Source organism: Rhipicephalus sanguineus, chromosome 1 (genome assembly GCF_013339695.2).
Source record: "Rhipicephalus sanguineus isolate Rsan-2018 chromosome 1, BIME_Rsan_1.4, whole genome shotgun sequence".
NCBI lineage: Eukaryota > Metazoa > Arthropoda > Arachnida > Ixodida > Ixodidae > Rhipicephalus > Rhipicephalus sanguineus.
The window spans coordinates 221,400,462-221,423,930 of NC_051176.1; the positions used below are offsets into that span (position 1 = coordinate 221,400,462).

Genomic DNA, 23,469 nt, shown 5'->3' on the forward strand with positions numbered 1-23,469 from the left:
TATATATATCCAATGAGTATATGGCAAATGAAAATATACTACTAACCTAACAGTTTAAAATGTTCTCTTTACTTTATGCCACCATAAGGATATACAAGCGGTTGTAGTGAAGTGTTTATTTAATGCACATGTCCAATGAGTATATGACAAATGAAAATACTAACCTAGCAGTCTAAAATGTTCTCTTTGCTTTATGCCACCATAAAGATAACGGCAGAAGGCCATTGCGCACATGTAGTCGTCCGTCATACACATTGAAATCAGTGCGACGTAGCTTTTCCAAATATGCACTGGAAGCAACCTGCAAAGCAAAACAATAGAATATGTTGGGTCTAGGGCCACTATGACAGCATAGTCCTCAAAACAACTTTTGTAGGTACACATACAAATTTTACAAACATCTAAACACTAGTGAACAGAGGCTTCCTACCATGTTTATTGGCTTTGGTAGCACAAACGAGTTTCCTGTATAAATACGAGGGTGGTCTGAAAAGTTCTCGGCCTCAATAAGAATCACGCGAGCGAGAACTTGTAGCACTCATGTGCACGTTCATACAAGTCTCTGCAAGTCTCAGATGAAACGCCATCTAGTGCCGATTAGTAGTTTGGCTTTGACAGTCGATCACAGTGGGTGTAGTGTGAAGCACCGGAAGGCATGGAGAAGCTTGAGTGCCGTGCGGTGATGAAGTTCTCTGTAAAGGAAGGTTTATATCCGAATGAAATTCACCAAAGGTTTGTTAAAGTTTACAAGCAAGATTCACCTTCATACTCCACAGTCAAGAAATGGGCTGCTGAGTTTAAGCAGGGGAGAGAGAGCATTGAAGATGACCCGCGCGAAGGGCGCCCAAAAAGTGCAACAACTCCTGAATTGATTGACCGTGTGCACAATATGGTTTTGGAAGACAGGAGAGTGAAGTTGCGCGAAATTGCCGAGGCTGTTGGCATCTCAGTGGAACGTGTATGTCACATTTTGCACAATGAACTACACATGAACAAGCTCTGTGCAAGATGGGTGCCGCGCATCCTTACTCCTGAGCAAAAACGCAACCGCATGACGATGTCACAGCGTGCTTTGGAGCTGTATAACAAAAATCCAGCGGACTTTTTGCGCAGATTTATAACAATGGATGAAACTTGGATTCACTATTACACATCGGAATCGAAACAACAATCAAAGCAGTGGACTGAAGCCGGGTCCTCTGCACCAAAGAAAGCCAAGTCAGTTCCCTCAGCAGGAAAGGTGATGGCCTCTGTTTTTTCGGACGCTAAAGGCATTCTGCTTGTGGATTATCTTGAAAAGGCTAAAACCATAACTGGGGAGTATTATTCTGACCTTTTGACTCAAATGAATCAGAAAATTCGTGAGGAAAGACCAGGTTTGCAGAAAAAGAAAATCATCTTTCATCAGGACAATGCACCGGTGCACAAAGGACATCTTGCAATGGCTAAATTTCACGATTTGAAGTACGAATTGTTGGAGCACCCACCCTATTCTCCTGACTTGTCCCCGTCAGACTACCACCTGTTCCCAAAACTCAAAATCTTTCTTGGTGGGCAACGTTTTTCATCAAATGAAGAAGCGATTGCTGCTGTGGATGAGTACTTTTCAGGACTTCCACAAAGTCATTTTAAGGACGGAATCCTGGCTCTGGAATATCGATGGACCAAGTGTGTAGAGTTGAGAGGAGACTATGTTGAAAAATAAAAATAATTTTGAAGGTCCAAAACGCTTTTTTCTACGTCAGGCCGAGAACTTTTCAGACCACCCTCAAACATGGAGCTGTGGCATACCTGCTCACCTCAGTTGTGCTGTGGAGGGAACATTGAAAAAATGCATGCGTGAGAAGCTTCAATACATGTGCTGCACATATATCAGAGGAAGGGGGCTGCTGTGCCAAATACGTAAGCGGTGCACAAGAATTCATCAGCAAAGTCTCACCCTAGTGGCAGTTTCAAGCACACTGACCAAACCACAAAATGTCAAGCTACAACAAACTTTTTCAATATACTTGCAGCATTTGGGAAGTGAAAGCTCGGATCAATCATGCAACCAACTGAGTAAGTGGACAGACAAAGGTATGAAATCAGTGGTTAGCAATTGTCCTTCAATTGACAGTCTGACTAGCTCTATAGCTCTAACATGGGCTAACACTGACTGCCATCGGATGGTTGGCAACAGATGTGCTGCAGGAGCAAGCCCAGTATTTAAAACAGTGACTGTCTGTAAACTGCATCACTGAGCTCAGTAACTTGTGGATTTCAGCACAAAAAGACTGCTTAGAGCAATATAATTCATGTCAGTAACTGTTCTATCTACTAATCTACTTAAGGCAATTTCTAGTGATGACATTAGGCCAAGTTGTCATCTATATTCCATCACTACATGCTTTATGTGGCTTTTAATACTAGGTAAGTCAATACTGCTTTCGCTTGTCATCACAGCAAGCAGGAACTGCATGTCATTTTCTGAGCTTTCTGCTAAATCGCCTATGCTATTTCACCAGTCCTAGAAAAGTATTTCTAAGGTTTTAAATGCAGCCATTTCAGATTGAGAAACTATATTACCAATAGTCTTGATAACTTTGTGTTGACTGCACCAACCACCACATGGTTAAGCCAAAAAAATTGAAAGATGTTTAAGTTTCACCTTTAAGAGTGAAACAAGATAGCGTTATCCTACATTCTGCCTCTGTAGTGAAGTACCCGCCACGTGTCTGTAGCCACCACGTGTCTATAAGGCGATATGTGCATCTGTGCAACGACACACTTTGTTGATGCTGTGGCTGATGATGATCATGATTTATGGCTGAGCCCTCTGGTAATGGGTAAGCAGCTTTAAACCACCCACTCACTAACAAATTCACACAGCGGGATGCCTGGCGTGACTTTACAGTTCTGCCATGCAATGTTACATCTGTTAATGTGACTCCTCACCCGACAAGACACCTATATTGCTGAAGCTTGAAAGTGCTTCAGTCCTTTTCCGAAGCAGTTTCAAGGACTGGCATGGCTATGCAATAGGATACTTGACTGCTATACAGAATGGGCTCAATTCTGGCTCAACCCTAGTTTTTATTCTTTGCATGTGTCGGGATTTTTTGCTCACGGACGAAGCCACGGACGATGCTACTGATGCCGACACTGCATTTTCTGCGACAAAGGCTCTTTAATGCTATCGCATTATTATAAGATAATTAATATATATTGCATTAATATAAGTAAGAACGGAAATGAAATCTGAACACGGGAGCAAGACAAGCGAGACAGGTTCTGTATGCCACTGACAGTGCCACTCAATGTGTCAAGCCACTCCTCAGCAAGTAGATCAGGCTGTACCACAATGTGATTGAAACAATAGGGACCCCATTGAGGCACAGAGAGAGTGAGAGCAATGAGCTAGCGAGCAACAATAAAGATGGTGAATAGGCGTGTGTGCCTCTTATTTAAGACAGTACTATGCCTATTCATTCACACAAACTTCAGTGGAATATACTATATACAGTCAACTACCTTTATAAAGAAGTGCTCAGGACACTTGATACACATCATTATACAGGTCATTTTATTGTAGAGACCTATAACTATCTTTTATCTCTTTTTTTTTTTTAATTTATTAGCCCAGAGTGCCCAGTGAGGCCCTTGCAAGGTTGTCACATGCTTCGGGTGCTCATCAAGACATTATGTATAGTATCAAACACTGTGTACAAGAGCATGTTTGTGCTAGCTGAAAACACTTCATGTGTTTTGGTACTTGCACAGCATGTGTTATCTGAAGGCAGCCACAAGCACTAAGTACTCTGATTTAAAGGTGCCTCATTGCAGTACAAATTTCAAATGTATACACACCAGCAGTGCTACTCTACTTTCTATTGAACACTTTCACTGCACACCATATATACTGTTCATGCAACTTTACTGGGTGGTGCACTCAATGAAAACTATCAATAATGGTTATTAATAACATAACCTTACTCAATCTTATACCCTTGCCTAAACCTGAAAGGCCTACAAATCCTGAAGTCGTTCAGCGAGAAAACAGTACTGGAAAAAGATGTGAACAGGACAGACCCTCACTTACAACTGGCTCAACATGTTTTTTCGCTTGAAGACTTCACAATGTGGCACCTTCTTGCCCAACAGTCAACACTTCTGATCTACAAATTCTGAATAGTAACATTCTTACTATGTGTCTATGTTAAACCAGTAAACAAAACCAGCCAATTCTGCCCCAGCAATCTTTAATTCAATATAATGTCTTACTGTATTCCCGTTAGTAAATTCTGTCTTTCTAAGCTGAACATGTTCTTTACCAACATGCATAAACGTACACTATAACGTGAAACCTGCGGATAGTTGACCATGTATTCACACAGCAAACAGGTGTTCAGAGTCGTAACTTGTATGTTAAAATTACAATTATAATAACAATAAGATTGTACCTTATGACATCAAACTGACACTGTAAGTGTCAGCAAAAAAATATTAAGTGTTTAGAAAGTGGCATTTTTATAAAGTTTCATATCTGGTTAGCATTTTTAATTTTTTTTTTCAAATTTGGAATATGTAGAACATAGGGACAAAGAATTAAATGCTTGTAACTAAAAACAGAAAATAACGAAAACCATGTACATTGAGTAGAAAATTCCGTGTAATGGAGTTCAATTCCTTCGCAAGTGCTTGATGCTAAGGTATATTTTAGAGCAAACATTTACTGAGAAATACTTGTAAATGTACAAAATCAAAGTTCAAGCAGAATGGCTATGGAGGACTAGGAAGCTTTTGTGTGATAGATCTCCAAATAGGCACTGACAAGGCTTCGTCTGCCCACATCATATCGAAACTGTCAACATAGGAGGCAACACTAGAGTGACTGGATGTGTCTACAGCACTGAAAACTAGGGGTGTGCGAATAGTGAAATTTAATCTCAAATCGAATAGTGCCAAATAGTGGCCAAAAATATTGAATATCGAATAGTGTATATTTACACGAAACGTGTACTGCCAGTTACAGCAAGACAAAGGAAAAACCAGGGGGTGCGCTACGGCGTGGCGACAGCTTTATTACGCGCTTGTTCGGGAAAGTTTATTTTTCAGCTTCTATAGGGTGCGCAACCACGTTGATAGAAGAGCCGCCATTCCAGTCAGCAGCGCCACTCCTAACCCCTTAATTGCTAACGGAGGGGGTACGGAAGCAGTTTTGTTTAATTTTTTCTCTATGGTTGCGCAATATGGCTCATCTGACAAAAGTAACGTTGTCCTTCATCGTCTTGAGTGCTCTGGGTCCAAAAATCTTCAGGCACCCGATCACAGCAGCGTTTTAACTGCACCGGAACGATGGGAGTCTCTGAACGAGTGGTGCAGTGCAGCAGTGGCGACTGCACAGCGTGAACAAATTTTCATATGTGAAGTCAACCACCAAGCGTTTCGTGGGCCAGTCTGGACGTTTTACCGCGCTTGCGGAATACGCAAACAAACTACGCAAGACCGTGCCTTCGTTTTGGAAGCGAAGTTGTGAAGGGCTTGACAGTTTTCTCATGTGTTTATTTTTACGTGCGGAAATGACATAATCTCCTTTAAAGTAAACATGCACTTGCTTTTGAACCAGGATATTGGTGAAAGTTTTAACGAAAGGCCCACTGTAACGACTGTTAGTGTTAGTTTTAGCCATCTCACCCTAACCAAGTTGCGCCACTGTCCTTTGTCGGGCTTTAGATATTCGTCCTGTCGAATTATTCCGAACTTCGAATATTAGCTATTCGAAAGTCAAATCGAATTATTCAATAAGGTATTATTCGATAAGGTATTATTTGAATACCTTATCAAATTATTCGATAAGGTATTATCCGATTCGAATTCGAAACTCGAATATTCGCACACCCATACTGAAAACACTACCATCACTGTCTATGCTTTCATCCGGAAGCACATCTTCTTTGGAGCCTGAAAACTCAAATGAAAACCGTGCAATCCAAATTAGCGTGGGAACACATAACAGGTAGGTGACATTTTTAAGATCTCTGCTAGACGAACGGAGTCTGTAGGCCTCCCAATGACCAATGAGTGAACTTTATACATCAAAATGGATTGGATGAGCCTGGCCCATCATTGGCACTTGGAAAAAGTGCCCAAAAACATGGATAAGACAGAAATGTCTACAGCATTTCTTGCGAAAAAAGAAATTGCAACCGTGTAAGACTTCTCCTCTGCATTTGAAGAGTTAAGGTGTAGGTAACACTACTTGTTTGCTCTTGGTGTTTTATTACGTGCATACAATAACATTCCACTATGCTATTATATAAATATGACGCAATTTTATACCAAGTAATGGAACTTCTGCAATGATGATGCACCACATATTCATATAGTTGCCTGTAGCTTACATAGCAGCATCTTTGTGGACAGCATGCTTGCATATCTTTACATTAGCAAACACTACTAGTTCATTGAAGCTGTAAGTGTCAATTATTATGTATAGTTATTAATTAATAGTATAGCTAAGCAATTAACCTTACAGCACTTTATTTAGCCTTTGTTAGTAAGTGCTACAAGCTACATTTCTTAAAGGCATATGTTGTCGAAACTGAACCAGCACATTAAGCAAAGAAAAGCACAAGGTATGTTTTCGTAGTTTTAATTAGGGTGTGGAAATTATAAGCTTACAAGTTCTACATACCTATTAAAACTAATGGTAACTACCCAATGCTTTTCTTGGCTTCATAAACTGTGACTAACAAAAATTGGACCTCTTGGTTCGTTTTCTTCTTCTTCAAAACTGAATTAAAAAAGTGTAAAAGTTCAATCATCAAATTATTGCCTATCTTTCCCCAAAAACGTCTTTCATTTATGAATGCTCATCCACAAGATGTTGGGTAAAACTATAATTATTCTACAAACATAATGTATGCCGCTTAAACACTTAAATCTTCAGCTGATGAATTCACTATTTAGGCACATTTTTGTATTACGTTACATGCTCATCCTATCAAAGTTTTACAGACTCTCTCCCGTGCGGTTGAGAACTTGTCATGTTGATCAACTCTGACATGCCTTGAACCATTTATTTCTTCAGGATGCACCACAAATCAGCCACAGGACGATAAATGTAATGCTGTGAATTCTAGTTTCCCAGAAACACATGTGTCAACTTACCGCAGGAAGATAAACTAGTCTTACATCCCTTGGTACATCTTTTTTCAAACTGCGTGCCTGCAAGAGCACAAAATTATTTTTAGTTATAATGGTCAAACTGCATCATTTTATCTTCAGAGATTGCTCCTTAGCTCCTTATACCCACAGTGCACCTGTCTATGCTGTAGGCAGTTGCATGCATTATGCAACTTAAAACACACGCAGGTGCTATTATGCAATGAGCAAACGTTAAGAAACTATGACATCAGAAAAAAAAATTACAGCTTCTGGCACAGTTCCAAAATGTGGAATTGTTGCAATACAGGAAGGTCAAACATGTACACATAGGCCACACACTCGATTTCAGCCATCATGCCCAGACTCTCAATAAAAATTTGTATCGCACAGCTTGCCACCATAGTCTGAACCTTAACATATGTTGCACAGTATGTTCACTGCTTATCATGATAATGATCAATATGGAAAAAAGAATGCAACCTTTGAAAAGGGAATTCATAAAGTACATGTTGGACATAATGCTGGAAGGACCTCGGGCCATATTCAGCTTCCGAAATCACAATCTTTTAAATAACCACAACATTCTGATGCAGCACTGGAAATGCCTGTGTGTCAGCTTCTCTACAGTGAAATAAAAAAATTGTCAGTAATATGCAACAAGGTCCACATGGAATAATTTTTCTATACATTATTCGCAACAGCAGAGTTTCAATATATGTGCCGTTTCTTTCTCAATGTAAACTACCGAGAGATATTTTTCAAAAAAAGGTGCAAGAAATTCTATAAATGGGCCCTCATAAGGGAACGCAATAATTATAATAAAAAAAATTGGACCATCTCCCCGAAGGGAACGCTGATGGGATGCGAAGCAGCAGCGTTGCGCACGGGTGGTGTCATGGGTTGAACGGCGCTAACGCGGGTGCTGCGGTGAGCGCAGGAAGATTCGTTTGAAGCGAAACTCGGTGTAGCGTTTACTGGTGTAAACGTTTGTTTGAAACGCAGACACGGGAAGCGAGCGGGCGTTGGAGCCGGCAGCTGCGGTGCTCTGGCGGGTGAGGGAGAGAGAGACGTACGCGCGCACCTGCGAGGGAAGCATGCGAGGGGTGCGTGACATCAACGCCCAGCTTCGGCGTGACCTATTTGGCACCGCTTCGACACCTGCGCCGAGGGAAGCGCGTTGCCTCGCGTTTGTGCGGACGGACGGACAGCGTTACACAGGCTAGTCAAAGAGCTGCTACGCATTTAATAAATAAAGATAGCATTAGTAAATGTAGAGGTTGTTAAAGGAAATAGACTTATTGTGGTAACCCACCGGACCTAGGGTATTTTCCTGAAACTCAAACCAACAGTCAAAACTCTGAATGTGTAAGCCTGTTTATTGTCTGTTCAGAAAGTACCACGAATGGACAAGGGAGCAGCCGGGATTTTATTTCAAGGTAGCAGAGAGATGCGTGCATGTGTGTGTGTGTGTGTGTGTGCACATGCGTACACACATACATGTAGTAGACTCGCAATAGTTCAAAAATATTTCAGATTTCTGGCTGGCCTGCTATGTTTTAAATGTACTTTAAAGCCGCTTAATTCAAACTGTTCCAGTCAGGGGCGGATCCAGGTGCCTACTTTGGGGGGGGGGGGGGGGGTCTTCATTCGATCGTGCAGGGGGGGGGAGGGCGGGGACAAGATTTTCGTTTCTCCTTTTGAGCAGTGGTAGCCGAAGCAACCTGACAAAGGAGGTGGACAAAGGGCGCTGAAGGGAGGGGGGGGCGATCGCCCCTACCGTCCCCCCTCTGGATCTGCCAATGAACCGGTTCCATTGCGATAATTCATTTAATTCATACTTTTTGCTTGTCCATGCCATAAAATATCTGCTGGCTTTACTGCTTCTAGTTGAACATTTGTGTTCTTATACCACTAACAGTCACAAATAAAGCCAATTACCTGCCTATGTGGGTCAAAGCGGGCAAACTGCATCAAGGAAGAAAGAAAAGAACGAGGCGGTCTGGCCTTGGTCTGTCGCATGCCAAACGCTTCTTAAAGGGACACTAAAGAGCAAAACGATTTTTCTTGCATTAGTAAAGTAGTCTTCCACGATACCAAAAACACCACACTTTCTGCGCGAAGATGCTTAATAAGCGAGAAAACGCGCAAAAAGAAAATACAGGTGGCGACGCCGCCTTGGCATTCCCGCACCATTTGCCGTGACGTCACATATTTTTGACGGCGCCTGCTTGGGTCTACGTAGTTCCTAATCGGTTGAATCGAAGTACATTGTTCTCTGAGGGGGCCAGAGACTTTACATAACGAGTTTGTGGAAATTTCGTCGAGCCAGTGGCGCCAAAATACGTTAAATGCTCTTTGAAGTCTTTTACATCACGAATTACAAAGTTCGGCGCGAAATTTAAAAATGAAACTTTGAACTTGATTTTCTCCTCTAATAATAAACCTATGGTGGTGAAATAAACTACACAAAAGTTCTCCGAGCACACTTTATCAATCTAAACCAATTCATTGTTTCTCTTTAGTGTCCCTTTAATGGGGTCCTGCAACACTTTTCCAAGTAATCATCGATTGGCTCCATTAAAGGAGTTTATTGCCCCACGAATCGAATGCCACAAAAATTTATAGAATTTAAGTATGAGCGAAGTTGCAGGAATTTATCGCATGCCTTAAGTGCTTTCTCTCTCCTCTCGTACTATGGAGCCCGCTAAAAGCTACGCAGGGAGAGGGGGGGGGGATGACAAAGAGGTAAAAAGCTACATCCGTTCATCAGCGTGCATCATAACGTAGAGCATTTTTTTCTTTACTTTCTTTTCTTTGAACGCACGGCTTACTTTGTGACCGCGAGCGCGCCAGCAGACCCGTGGCGGCATGCCGCGGCGACAGCGGTAACTATGCAGCTCACGATGCTCAAATCAGCCAATGGCCATGGACTTTGGGTTTATGGTATCATTTGTCGAGAAAAGAGTGAGCGATTTTTAGCTGACTTTGAGAATTAATTATAAATTCCAGGCCGTGTGCTGCGCTATATTGTTTGGCTCACATGTTCTCAGGAGCCTTGACCACCAATCGGCAGCATTTTCTGGCCATGCCGAAAAAAGTTGCAGGGCCCTTTAAGTCACTTTCGCCGCAGTACACTGGTGTCATGCAGAAAAGTGTGCTATGATTGGGAAGGGGCTACCAGTTGTCATGGGACACAGCACAATCTGTCGTTATATTACAGCGCATGTGCACGCTGTATTATAACGTATGACCGCTGACGTCTACAATAACATAGCCACTTGGCTATAGTGTAAAATCCCGAGCAAGCGCCCCCCCCCCCCCCCCTTCGGTGAAAGATAATCGGACAAGATTTGGAGGGGGGGCTCTGATGAAATGCTTTATTGAATACACGTGCATTTACTGTTTTTACTGAACCGGAGGGAATCCTCGTGTGAAATTTCATTTGTTATGACAAGGAAGGAAAGACGTTCTTCAAATGTTCTGACAATTTGTGACAACTCAGAATGCAACCCCAAGGCACTACGCTGTAAAAGTACGAAGAAATTGTGGACATATCTAAAGACTCTCAGAACTTGGGTTCCTAGGAACTGCTGCTGCAGGGTTCTGTAGAGGAGAACGGGGTGAAACAAAAGATGGCAGGAAGGAGGGCGGGGCACTTGCTGGGTCATTGGCGCATATTTCAAATGTCTCGAAAAGGAGCAGGGGGCGCTTGCTCGGGTAGGGGCGCTTGCTCAGGATTTTATGGTATATTCTGGCCTCGACATTTCTTGTGGCTCTAAAATTTACTCATACATTAATAGCTTCTTCACAAACCGCACAGCAACATTAACATTCGGAAGGTAGGCAGCTTTGGCATGCATCAGGGATCGGTGCTATCCCCCATCCTTTAACCACTGCTCTTCAACATGTCCCAGACTTAATCTTTTTCATCTATGCCAATGATATCACTTTATCGGTGAAAGGAGGCTCAGATAGACACATCCAAGACACTTTACAAGCAGCTATGGAAATAGCTGCAGCATTCACATCTCACATGAATCTTAAGTGTACCCCCAGCAAATCCGAATTACTCCTTCTCCCAACTCACTGTCAAAACAAACGCGTTCCAATGATCGAGGTTCACATTAATGATTTCTAGTCTCACACATTCCTGTGTTAGGTCTATTTATTCAAAACAACCGACTTAACACATGCACATTTGACATTTTACGCACTACCATTGAAAACACGCTTAGTATGCTTGGAAGAATCTCACGTAAAAGCGGAGGGCTCTGGGAGCCAGAGATACTTCGTCTCATACAGGTTTTGGTGATCAGTAAAATCACATATACACTCCCCTCAATACCTTATAGCGGCAGAGGAGGAAGTAGTGAACACCTTCCTTCGCTGAGTTTTCAAATACTCATTAGGAATTACATCCAATGCCTCTAACACATGACTCCATCAGAAAGCAATCATCAATACCCTACCAGAAATTAGCAAAACCCATTTAACAGCTCAATACGCTAAGCTCGCAACCAATAGCGCACGCTGTCACACATTAGCTTCTTGCTGAATTAACTTCACCTCTATCAACAATGCTAAGTGTAACATTACCTACCACATACACAACCAATTACACATGCCTCCCCTTTTCAAAAACATGCACCCTACTTATCATGCACAACGTCGAATCCAAAGGGCAACAGCCCTTCAGAAAACATTACAAGAAGCCTTTGATGTGCTCTATGTCGAGGTGGCAGAATACCCATCTTTTCCATCCTACACCCTTTTGGCTGTGGCTTCCAACGGCAGGGCGATCACAACACCACCCATCACTGTCACCTCATCGGAGGAGGCTGCTATGGCTGCCATCACATTAGCTCTATCCATCCCCGATATCACTATGATTGTTATTGAGAAAACTGCCATACATAACTTAAGTGCAGATCTCATGTCACAAACTGCCCTTCATATTCTTAATAAACATCCCTCCATGCAAGATGTCACTCCCATATAGATGCCCGCACATGTGGGGCTGTGTGGCAATGAGGCGCCTAATGCCTGTGCCCAAGGAATGATGGGCCAAGCGCAGGCCAGTGACGAAGCCCTAGACTACACGCCCCCCCCCCCCCCCCCTTCAGCGTGAGGGATCGTTTTCTGACCATCCATAAGAACACATCACTACCGCCTTCAGTGCACCACATACCAGCACCACCCCCATACACCGAGGAGCTACTCGCCACCACGAGATACTGTGGTGCCAATTATAAACTCGTATGTTCCCTACCCTCTCTTTCTGCCATCTGATACACCCAGCGATACATCCCTCCCCCTTATGCATTTTATGCCATCAAAGGGCTAATTTCGATCACATTATGGGGGGGGGGGGTGTACTCAGCACCCACCACCTAAATCTCTTATAATTAGTTGTAAGGAGTAGTGGGAGGTTTCTATGTGCACCTCTCACTGCTCCTTACTATTACTTGCCATGTGCAGCAGCGTGTGTGCCCAAGGTCCAGGACCAGCTCCTGGGTTGGACCAAGAGGGTAGCAGAGACCTACCCCGGCTAGGCTGCTCCTCTCCCTCCACCACTGCCCCTTTCCCTTTTGGGGTGAATAATGTCTTTTTCCTCCTCCTCCTCCTCCTCTAAAAATGTTACTGGCAATCACTGAGATCTGTCTATGACGTTGCTACTGCCTTGAGAAACAATAAATAAAATGCACACCAGTTCCCCTTTGTCATGTTTCCACCCCCTTCCTTTAAAATTCTCTAGAATATTGAGGTCCGTAGGAATGTATGTGTAAATGTTTCATTACAAAACAAGTTGGTATATTGCCCCAAGCAACTTCTGATAACTCAAACAAAATCCTGGGGTCCCCTCAAGTTTCAATTATCGAGAGTCTACTCTGTGTGCATGCGTGCGTGTGTATACAACACACACACACACACATATATGCCAGAAAAAAGAGTACAGTAGATGCAGACGTGCATGTGAAGTGATTTGTTGACATTTCAGCCAGGATTCGGCCTTCACCAGAATATGATGAAGGCCAGACCCCGGCCGAAACGTCAATAAATTGCTTCACACGCCCGTATACTGTACTTCACTGTGTGTGTGTGTGTGTGTGTGTGTGCGTTCTTTTTCTAAAAAGCGCTAAACATGCAGCATTTTGCAATTTTTCATCGAGGCCAAAAATAGTGTAAGTTAAAACAAAAATGAATAAACGATCATAGTCATGAAAGATCAGCACCTTGAGATAAAGGAAAAAATCGTTTCAGAGTAATTGCTCAAACCAGTAATTTTACGTAAATTATTTAGCGCGACACAGTTTCACTTCCGTGCCCAAAGTTCGAAGCGCCCTCTAGGCAACGTAAAATTTTTTCCCGAAATATAGCGCCTCAATAACTACTTCTCACATTCACATACACTAGCACGATTTTTTTCAGCATGATCGGAGATGGTCAAAAATTTATCTGGTACACTTGATATGGAATGACCCATATAAAAAATTATTGCCGACTGGTTTTGTCGGCAGACATTGATGGTGCAGTTATCAGCATAGGTCGGCAAACTCACTCATGAGTCGACTCACTCAGACTCAGATCGAGTCGTGAGTCTGAGTCAGTCCAAGTGAGTAATAATGAGGTCAGTTTAAGTCCGAGTGAGTCCGGTCGAGAAAAAATTTAGTGAGTCTGAGTCCGGTTGAGGATAATTTTGGCGAGTCTGAGTCCGAGTGAGCCCTAAGCACAAAATATAATTATTGAGTGAGTCTGAATGAGTTCAAAAATTTTTTGCTGACCTCTTGTGATAACTACTCAACTTCAGCATTACTAGCATCAACATTGTGATGGCTCACGTTGATACTCAATCCTACTCACAGATATTTTAACGCACTAGCATTCATACGCCAGCTCAATATTTATTCATCAGAGGCGTGCCTTGACCCCTTCCCGCACAAAATTTTTGAAAGGAATTTCTTCATAATGTAATCTCGTGTGAGTTGACTCTATCTTTCAATAAAAATGTCCTTAGTGGATTGCACTCACTGATAACTCGTATGTGAAGGTACAAGATCAAAATGCGTATCGTAGAGCACCGATTATGCGACATATTGGCGTTTAAGTGTGCTGACATCCTGATCAAAAAGCTAATTATACAATAATGGACTCATGAGTCAACTCACTCAGACTCAGATCGAGCCGTGAGTCTGAGTGAGTCCAGCTGAGGAAAATTTTGGTGAGTCTGAGTCCGAGTGAGCCCTAAGGGCAAAATATATTCCATGAGTGAGTCTGAGTCAGCTCCACATTTTTTGCCGACCTATGGTTACCAGAGAGACATAAAACCCTATAAGTCTGAAGTGACTCTGTGGTTGGTTTCAATGGGTCCCTCAGCCGATTCCCCTTTGTTCATTTCACAGCAAAGATCTCAACACTGGCAAGTTCAATACCTTTAGATAGCATGCGAGGGTTTGTTGGTTAGCTGATAACACATAAAGGTCACATATTATGCGATGCCTTTTGGCAATAAGAATGTTCCACATTCGCCACCATAACCATGGGTGGCACTGGCTAACACTCCCAGTGTTGGACATACATAGACACCCAAGAAAGTGTACGAGGGAATAGTCACCAACTTAGCACAGGGTGCATACTGCAAGGGTTGTGGACTTGTCTCCCACCAGTGGCAAGATGTTTTTTCATCCACTTTCACTTTCTTTTATCATATAATTACTATACTTCAATTAAAAATATCCCAGTTTCACTGCAAGGGCAAAGCAATAAATGCGACAGCAACAAATTGTAATGTTATACGAAGTATAAGGCTGGCAGCTAACTGTTTTGGATCCGATCTTGCGTAACTATACAAAACGCTGGAGTAAGAGAATACGGCTGCTATAGGGACAGATGTTCTTTTTGCACAGTCTCTTCGCGTTGAGAGCGCAGCATGTAGAAGGGCATACGAACCGTCCGCTGATGCCTGCCGAGATAGCGGGCGCGCCAACGATCGCGACCGCACCCTTAGAATCAAAGTTCACAGCTGCTGCTCGAGCAAGCCCGCGTCCCTTCATGCTTCCACGTTCCTTCATGCACCCACGTCCCTTCATGCTTGTTAAAGATGGGTGGGGCGTTTCCTCTCTGCTTGAACAGCATTTGATGGCAGGTTTAACATGCAGGGGGATGTTATCGCATGCGCCCTCCAAGCGACAGAGATGGGCCGGCTCGTTTGATCGCTACTTCAGCTACATTTGTCGCCCCCGCTCACGCGCGCTTTTACCTGTGGGTAGAACATACGATGCGTGGAGGGATGTTATCAATCTGGACTTTATACGGAACATGATGGCAACACCGATGGCAAAAACCCGCCGAGAGTGTCCATATAATTGCTATCGCAATAAAACTACTAATTACACCCCTTATACTTTTCTTGCCTTCATATCATTGTGTCTAAAAAAATAGGCCCCTCCATTGATTCTCCCTTTTTTTCATTCATTTCAACCAGCATTAACTTACAGTAATGAGCAAGACTGCACTGTACCTTAGCTAAGTGTTGATGGGCCGTGCAAGCAATGTCATATATCAATTCCTTTAAGTCCGCCTTTCCACGTGCAACTGACTCTTGCGACACCTTGTGCTGCAAGGAGAGGAAAAAGGAAGAAAATGTTAAATTCTTCTAAAAGACGTCCAACAGCAGGTAAACGTGATTTCTTTTGAGCTTTGAAGCCTACACTGTTAACAGTGCCAAAGTACCTAGTACGACCACTAACACAAGTGAAAGGCACAACATAACCAAACCCATCTACAATACAGCAAAAACAAAGAAAACAAAAATAAATTTGCACACAGAGCTCTTTTGAGGTCACACTGCTAGTACTTTTTTTTTTTTCACAGGGCCATGCAACACAAATTGAGTATGTTTAGACTGTGCTAATCTCCTGTAATTTATTATGGAAGCATAACATGCTTCAACTCTCTTGACAATGTCAACAGTGTCAGATCAATTGGAGTTTTACGCAGCAAAAGCAGTATCTGATTATTAGGCATGCCATGGTAGGGGATTTCAGATTAACTCTGACCACATCAGGTTTTTTGATGTGAACCATAAGCATAGCCAGAGTTTGGGGGCATTAAACCCTCCTACTCATGGAATTTTTCCAGTTTTCATGGTGTCTATACACGTGCACTAAAAAACACGCACACAGGCATACATATAAAGGCGTCGGATCCCCCCGAAATAAACTCCTGGCTAAGCCCCTGATGCACTACATCAAAAGCATATTTACATGTGAGGTAATGCATTCTACCCCCAAACCACAAGCTAACCCCAACCCACAACCTAATTACTCATTATAAGTATTTGGGCGTCCATTTTTCCGACAATGGTAAGTGGATTAAACACATACTAGATATGACCGTGACAAAGGTGGGTAGAATGCTATACTTCATACACAGAAATTTTAAGCAAGCTACACAGACCGTGAAACAAACCCTCTATCTCATGTATGTAAGATCTATTCTGGATTATGCTTGTGTAATCTGGGATTCCCATCAGCAGTACTTGATTGACAGACTGGAAAAAATTCAAAATCAAGCAGCCAGATTTGTTAGCAACAACTATAATTCCTTTTCAAGTATATAACAGAAATAAAACAAACATTGGGATGGGAGCCACTAATGGTGAGGAGGCAGAAATTGCAGCTTAAAGTATCTTGTGTATCGTTGTCGTTGTTGTAACTATTATATCGATTGTTAACTGCGTTATGTTATTACCCATGTGTACCTCCCCTACGCAATGCCTTACGGCAATGTAGGTGAAGTGTAAATAAAATAAATAATAAATATCCCAAGAGACAGCCCACCTAAAATCTACAGTTAAATAGGTAAGTTAAAAGATTAAAAGGGACAAATTTTAGTGTAAAATAAAGAAAAGTCGAAAGAAGTATCATGGAAACGGTTGTGAAGGATTGTTCGTATGCCCCTTCCACAAAAGAGCAGTCACTATTGCTTTCAAACAAAATGCCAATGACCTCAACACACACATGGTCAGATGTGGTTGGTAGAGGAGTAGGAGGTATAGTTATCAATGCCAGCCACTCGTATAGCTCACTGTCTTGGACCTATTGGGCATGGTAAATATTCCACAGTGCTTGAATAAAAGAGGCACACAACTACTGCGGACATGGACGCCTAAGTCTTGGATGCAAAGGTCCTGACATCCTGCCATGACGGTATCCTCAGAGTGCTCTTGGGAATTACTACCCCAGTGAAGGTGAAGGCAGGCCACGTCTCATAGAGGCTGTCTTTAAACAATTTCATCAATGCATGTATGCAGGCTGAAGAATGGATGTGCAGCCATCTGACACCTATGCAAAGTCTGTGCCAGGTACTTGAAAGCCTTGCAGGTCTTATGGATCAGTGCCTGGCCCAGCATGGCAAGATGTCAAATGTCAGCTTCATTCGTGAAGTTAGCTATCTTTCAGTGTCTTATAAAAAACAGCAAATCATGCCAAAAACAGTCCCATCTATGTGTTCATTGCGAGGTCGCAGTTTTGGCACCAACTCTATTATTGACACAGAAGATGCACCAACTAGTCCAACAACAAGTACTTCTGGGACGCTTTCAGGCACAAATTTCTGCGGCAGTTCTTTCTTAATTTAACTCAGTGCTGTCTAACAAAGACACAGAAGTACATTATTTGACTGTCAAGATAATGTTGCAGGAACATATTTAGTTGCTGAGTACTGTGGTGCGTGGCAAGAATGATTGGCCAGCATGAAAAATATGACTGCTTTCTAGTATATCTGGAAAACTAATGAACATGTCCTTATAACAAACAGCAAATCACTCTACGGGCTAAAATATATGGCCTTGGAGTTCTTCTCACAGTGCTCCTTACTAGACATATTCCTTGGTTAGCAAGAAGTATGGCAAAAACTTTCAACATAGGTATGCATCTTTTCAAGCAGTCTTACCTTGGCCATGAGTTCAGATGGAAGATAAACGCGGCCTCTAGCAGCATTGAAAGGGACACCTCTAATCAGATTTGTTAATCCTTGCAGTTTTCCAACATGGCTGGCAACGTGATCACATGCTACATTCTGTACACCTAAAAAGAAATAAGATAAAAGAGGAAAAATAAGTACACAACTTTGTGAAACCTTCTTAAACACCCGGAGGTGAATAAGTAAGAACATAAAATTAAGTATTTTACATTATTCTACAGAAACTATAAATCAACAATACAATGCACAGGCTTTAATAAATAACCTGATCTCACAGTACTATTTGATAGAAGGCAATACCAAGTGATATGCTAAACAGCTTAAAAGCTTCAACTGGCTTGCAATCACAATCCCGTACATCAGACTTGCATTAAAACTAAACTATTTTGTGCTGGGTGATTGAAGTGACATATGTGAAGGCTACTAGCCAATCCTGACAACTGCACCATGAATATACACAATCGCAAGGCCACGGTGTTGCAAACTGAACAATGAAATTGAATAAGTCCATGTGCATGATACAACACTGTTTTTTACTGAAAAATTGCCTTCATCTTTTTTTTTTTTCATATTTACGATCAGGTCAGAAATGAGACTCGAACAGCTTTCCAGTCCATTGACTAGTGCAAAACACGTTCAAGCTGCAGGAAATAATTATGTATGATATGCTATAGCATTAGCTCATCAAGCACAAGAAACTCACCATGTCCAGCCCATCTCTTCAGCTGAAACAATGCAGCTGACAGTAAATGCATAAAATATTTGCACACCAACAATGAAAATTACAATAGCCTGTCATTGCCTGTCATAAAAAGTTAAATCAGGCAGATTGTGGCTTCATCTCTGATGAAGACAGCTGTGTGACCTTGTGAGAATAAGTTAATAATGTGAGGGAAAAAACTACGCAGAACCAGCATGCACACTGCACTATAAAAATACAAAGAAAAGGAAGGGGGATTAAGTGGCTTAAATGCTATATAACTGCCTAGAATGTGTCTCATCAATTTCATCTGATGCAATGTGCAATGTTGTGCAATATTTAATGTACCTTACGTTGCCAGCAAGTTGCATCTAAATGCACTTGCATCCCACACACCACACTTGCATGACTTGGAGATCCCGCACCATGTAATATCACTTTTCAGAACCTGAAATGATGCTAGATAGCAAGTGATCTGCAGGATGCTTCCCATAACAATGGTTCCCACAGTATGTGGGATTCTTATACCTTTTCTGTTACAAAACTCTTATTCCCATGTTACAAAACTCTTAGACAATAAATTAAATGTCTTTAAAGGGGCCCTGCAATCATTCTTGAGCATGGTCAGAAAGCATTGCCTATCGGTAGTCGAGGCTCCTGAGAACATGTGAGGCAAACATTAGAGCACAGCACGCGGCCTGGAATTTACAATTAATTCTCAAAGTCAGCTAGAAATTGCTCGCTCTTCTCTCAACAAATGATGCCATAAACCCAAGTGACCTCACCATAAAGCCAAAGTCCTTGGCCACAGGATGATTTGAGCATCGTGAGCTGCATAGTTACCGCCGTGGCCGCGAGATGCCGCGACAATAAGTTACTTTAATGAAGTCATTTGATCATTGCTTGAAAAAGTGCTGCAGGGCCCTTTTAAGCAGTAAGCACTGTATCTCATTTTCAAGCTAGGGCTCTAAAAGGCAACCAATGTTGCAAGCTTTTGAATTATGTTTCTGGTAGCATTTAGGATAGAAATGTGAGATTTCCATGAGTATATTTACAAACTCAAACTTTTAACACAAAAATTTGCAAATGGTAGACTTATCTGAAAGTATAAAATGATAACTTTCAAGATTTTCTGTAAACAACACTTCCACACTCACCCATGGCTTGCAGGATAAGATACAGTGTGGAGGACACACTTTTTTCAGCGTATTCTTCGAGCTCATTAATGGTGCTATGTGGCTTGTCACCAAGGAGACTTTCCTGAAAAACAAAAAAAGGAGTGCTCACATACTTGCAATATTATACAATTTCCCGGCATGTCGAAGGAGAACAGGGCATGAGTTGATTATCCAACCAGAAAAATACGGTAATAGGAGGTGTCTGATGTACAATGAGATGTGGCTGTTAGACAACCTGTACCACTGTTTCCAACTGGTTCCAATGATATGAAGCACATGTGCAAGGCATTTGAGAACGTAGCTTTAGATTGCCAAAGCTTCCAATTTCCAATACATGCTTCTGCTTGCTTCCTTTTGCTTTCATCAAATCCTCTGTTACATATATGGCAGATTTGTTTCCTAGTAGAAGGTACCACTTGCTGATGCAGGATAACAATTGCGTGCACTTTCACTTCATATGTTTCAGTGAAAACTGCTGGACATGCAAAAGAATTCAGAGAGCCTAAAATGGAATTTGCTTCCTCCAATGCTTGTGTGCCCGAACCTAAGTTCTTAAAAAGAAGCATTAACAGCAGTCAGACACCGTAGCGTTTTCGGAGTGTTGGTATGGCACAATGAGGCTTATAGCACATGAAAAAACAAGGATAAAGAAAGGCATGACACACATAGGAGCCTGTGTGTGTCACGCCTTTCCTTGTCAGCACTTTTTCATACGCTATAAGCCTCATAAAGTCACCCAGGGTAAATACGCAGAAGACGAGGACAGAGAAGAGGCTTGACACACACGAGTGGACTTACGACAATATTTTGTGTCAAGCCTCTTCTCTGTCCTTGTCTTCTGTGCATTTACCCTGTGTCATGTCACATGAACAAGCCCAGACTGTTACCTTAGTGAACTCATTAAGTCAGACACCATTCAAACAGTTGAACTTGTACCACAGGTGCAGGCCATCATGAGCAGTGGAAGGCCTATGATTGATACTGTCATACAGTTTCAGGAGGCAGTCAACAGTCAGATTTCCTATGCACAAGGTCATCAGGCAGAAGTATTATGTAATGAGTTTGCATCTTTTTATAGGCACCACACACTGAACTGAGGGCACTACATAACTTTCATTTAACACTCCAGTCTCCAACATCATCTGCTAGGTGTAAGAAGAAAATAATACACGTGCGTGTGTCCTCCCTTTGGTCCCGCCCACAGCTGGCCTGGAGCACATGTCTAAAAAAACCGGACGTGAACTACAGGCCAGTCATATCCAGCCATGGTCCATCTAATAATGAATGACTAAAAGGGGCAAAAGGTGTGTGCCATGTTCACCTATAGTCTACCCACAGTATAATTCTGCTTCTTCTGTCTGCTAGGCTGTGTGCTCTGGCACTGCTGTTGCATGTGGAAAGCTCCAGTGTACTCTCCTATCAGGCACGTAGGCAAGGGGGGGCCAGGGCCCCCCCCCCTAAATTCGTCCAGTCTTCTATATTCCCAGGCAACTTTTTTTTTTCTTTTTGCCATGGAAAGACTTTCTTTCGAACAATTAGGTCTTGGGCCCCTCCCGAAAAAAAATCCTGGCTACGTGCCTGTCTCCTATATATATCTCCTATATAACCAGAGTGATCAAAGGGTAGATATTTGTGAAACTGTACGTCACGCCCATGATGACCCTCTTGTTCATAAAACAAACTCATTATACAACTACATCTCGAGTGCCAGTGGTCAACCTGAAAGCCCATATGGCTACTCTCAGGCTTATATCAAAGAAGACATGTTTTATCAACATGCTCATCCTGATCCAAGCATGCAGCAGTTTTTGAAGCTACATTCAGTCTACTATTGAGGCTGAAAGTGGTTTTACTCAACAGTTTTCAATAACTTTAATGAAAAAAAAAAGTGTGCAAAATTAAGCTCAAATACCTGATCCAAATGCCTGATCAATAAAACAGCCGTGAAATTTAGGACACAAGGACAAACAAAGTCACTTATACACAACACAGGCTGTGTTTGTCCTTGTCTTCTAAATTGCACTGCTGTTTATTGATCATGTACGGCCAACTAGACTGCCGGTATCTCCTAAAGATTGTCACTATGTCCTCAAATACCTCACTTGCCCAGTGTACATGTACTCTGACAATTTCTCTGATAGCTTGGTATAAAGAAACCTTAAGTTTGTTAGTTTAGCGGTTGTTAATAGCAACAGCCACTACAATTTATTTTCACACTCACTGTCTCTATACATTAGCGATGGGAGTGAGTTACAGAAGAGCTAACAGAGGAAAATGTATGGGATTATACACATCACTCTCTAATTATATAATTTTCGCTCCATGTGAGTCCGAGTACAGCATTATGACAAAGCCTAATACAAGCAGCATAAAGAACAAGTAACATTAATTCATACAAATGCTTGCTAGAATACAATATTAACTTTTCTTTATTCTCATGATTATTAACGGATACAATGTCAACAGGAAGGTAATTCCACTATTTCTATGTTAGAGGCAAAAATGATGGTAAAAAACACACCGTACGTGTGACATATGCACTAATTTTTGCTTTATATACTGATCATATCAATGGTCAGAGATAAGTAAAAATTCAAACATGAATTTCAAGGTGGCATAGTTTATAAAAACTGATAGCTTATTTAGACCTATGCTTATAACAATTATAAAACAATGTAGGTTTCATCGCAATGAAAAGGCGCTTAGAAGGTTACACACCCTTGATTCAATCATTCTGCTCATCCAATGCCGTGACAGCTGTTTTGACTGAACCATCACGCTCAGCTCCTGTGCGACTGGATGTTCGGGAGGATTTCCCTGTAAATTTAAATATATTGTCCAGTCCAGGCAACACAATTCGCAAGAGGGGGTGCCACCTTGTAAACCCTCTCGACAGCATCTTTCCAAAAGTGTATCCTCATCACACCGATGTCCGCTCTTGACACAACGTCTCTAATCTGCGCACAGAAACGAGAGGGGGAAGTTTGAAGTTTGGGGAACAAGTTACAGTGAACAAAACGCTTCTACAACAAGCCAACATGTACATGTACTGCGACACGATCACCTGAGCGAGCTCGACGTTGAACGCCCGGATAGCGAAGGCACTTCTTCGCAAACCAGCCGGTAAGAGAAGTGAGCACAGATAATTCTCGTAGTCGTACTGCCTGCAATATAATGTTTGCGTGTAATGTTCAGCGTAGAGCAGGCGAAAATGCAATGATAGTGATACCTACTTTACTTGATCCATGCAGTAAGCAGCTGGGGACGTTCTTCGCTCCGCTATTGACGACTTGAATAATTTGGGCATAGATGTGCCCTTTACAAGTGACCTATGATTAATGCATTTCTCTCGTAAGCTTCCGTAACGAGCTGTAGTTCTTAAACTAATCCAAAACATGCTGCTTAACTGCCGTTCGTTGCAAATGCTGTAAACAGCACAGCAACATGCACAGCAAAAACGAA

General features: G+C 42.1%; 1 protein-coding gene across 8 annotated transcripts; it reads right to left on the minus strand.

Annotated features, from left to right (window-relative positions):
- Positions 1-23,469, minus strand: LOC119372687 (NADH dehydrogenase (ubiquinone) complex I, assembly factor 6). Of its 8 annotated transcripts, none has more exons than XM_049419682.1 (10): positions 23,241-23,469; positions 23,072-23,114; positions 22,884-22,964; positions 22,726-22,824; positions 19,987-20,089; positions 18,100-18,233; positions 15,665-15,760; positions 7,150-7,206; positions 165-301; positions 1-46 (listed from the first exon to the last, which is right to left on the minus strand). In XM_049419682.1, exons 1-9 carry the CDS (start codon positions 23,402-23,404, stop codon positions 173-175), a joined length of 906 nt encoding a protein of 301 aa, XP_049275639.1. In that variant the 5' UTR covers positions 23,405-23,469; the 3' UTR covers positions 1-46; positions 165-172. The 8 variants fall into 8 exon arrangements, with proteins under 8 accessions (XP_049275639.1, XP_049275621.1, XP_037499060.1 ...); XM_049419664.1 differs by having other exon boundaries at positions 1-88; positions 207-301; positions 23,072-23,171; XM_037643132.2 differs by having other exon boundaries at positions 23,072-23,171.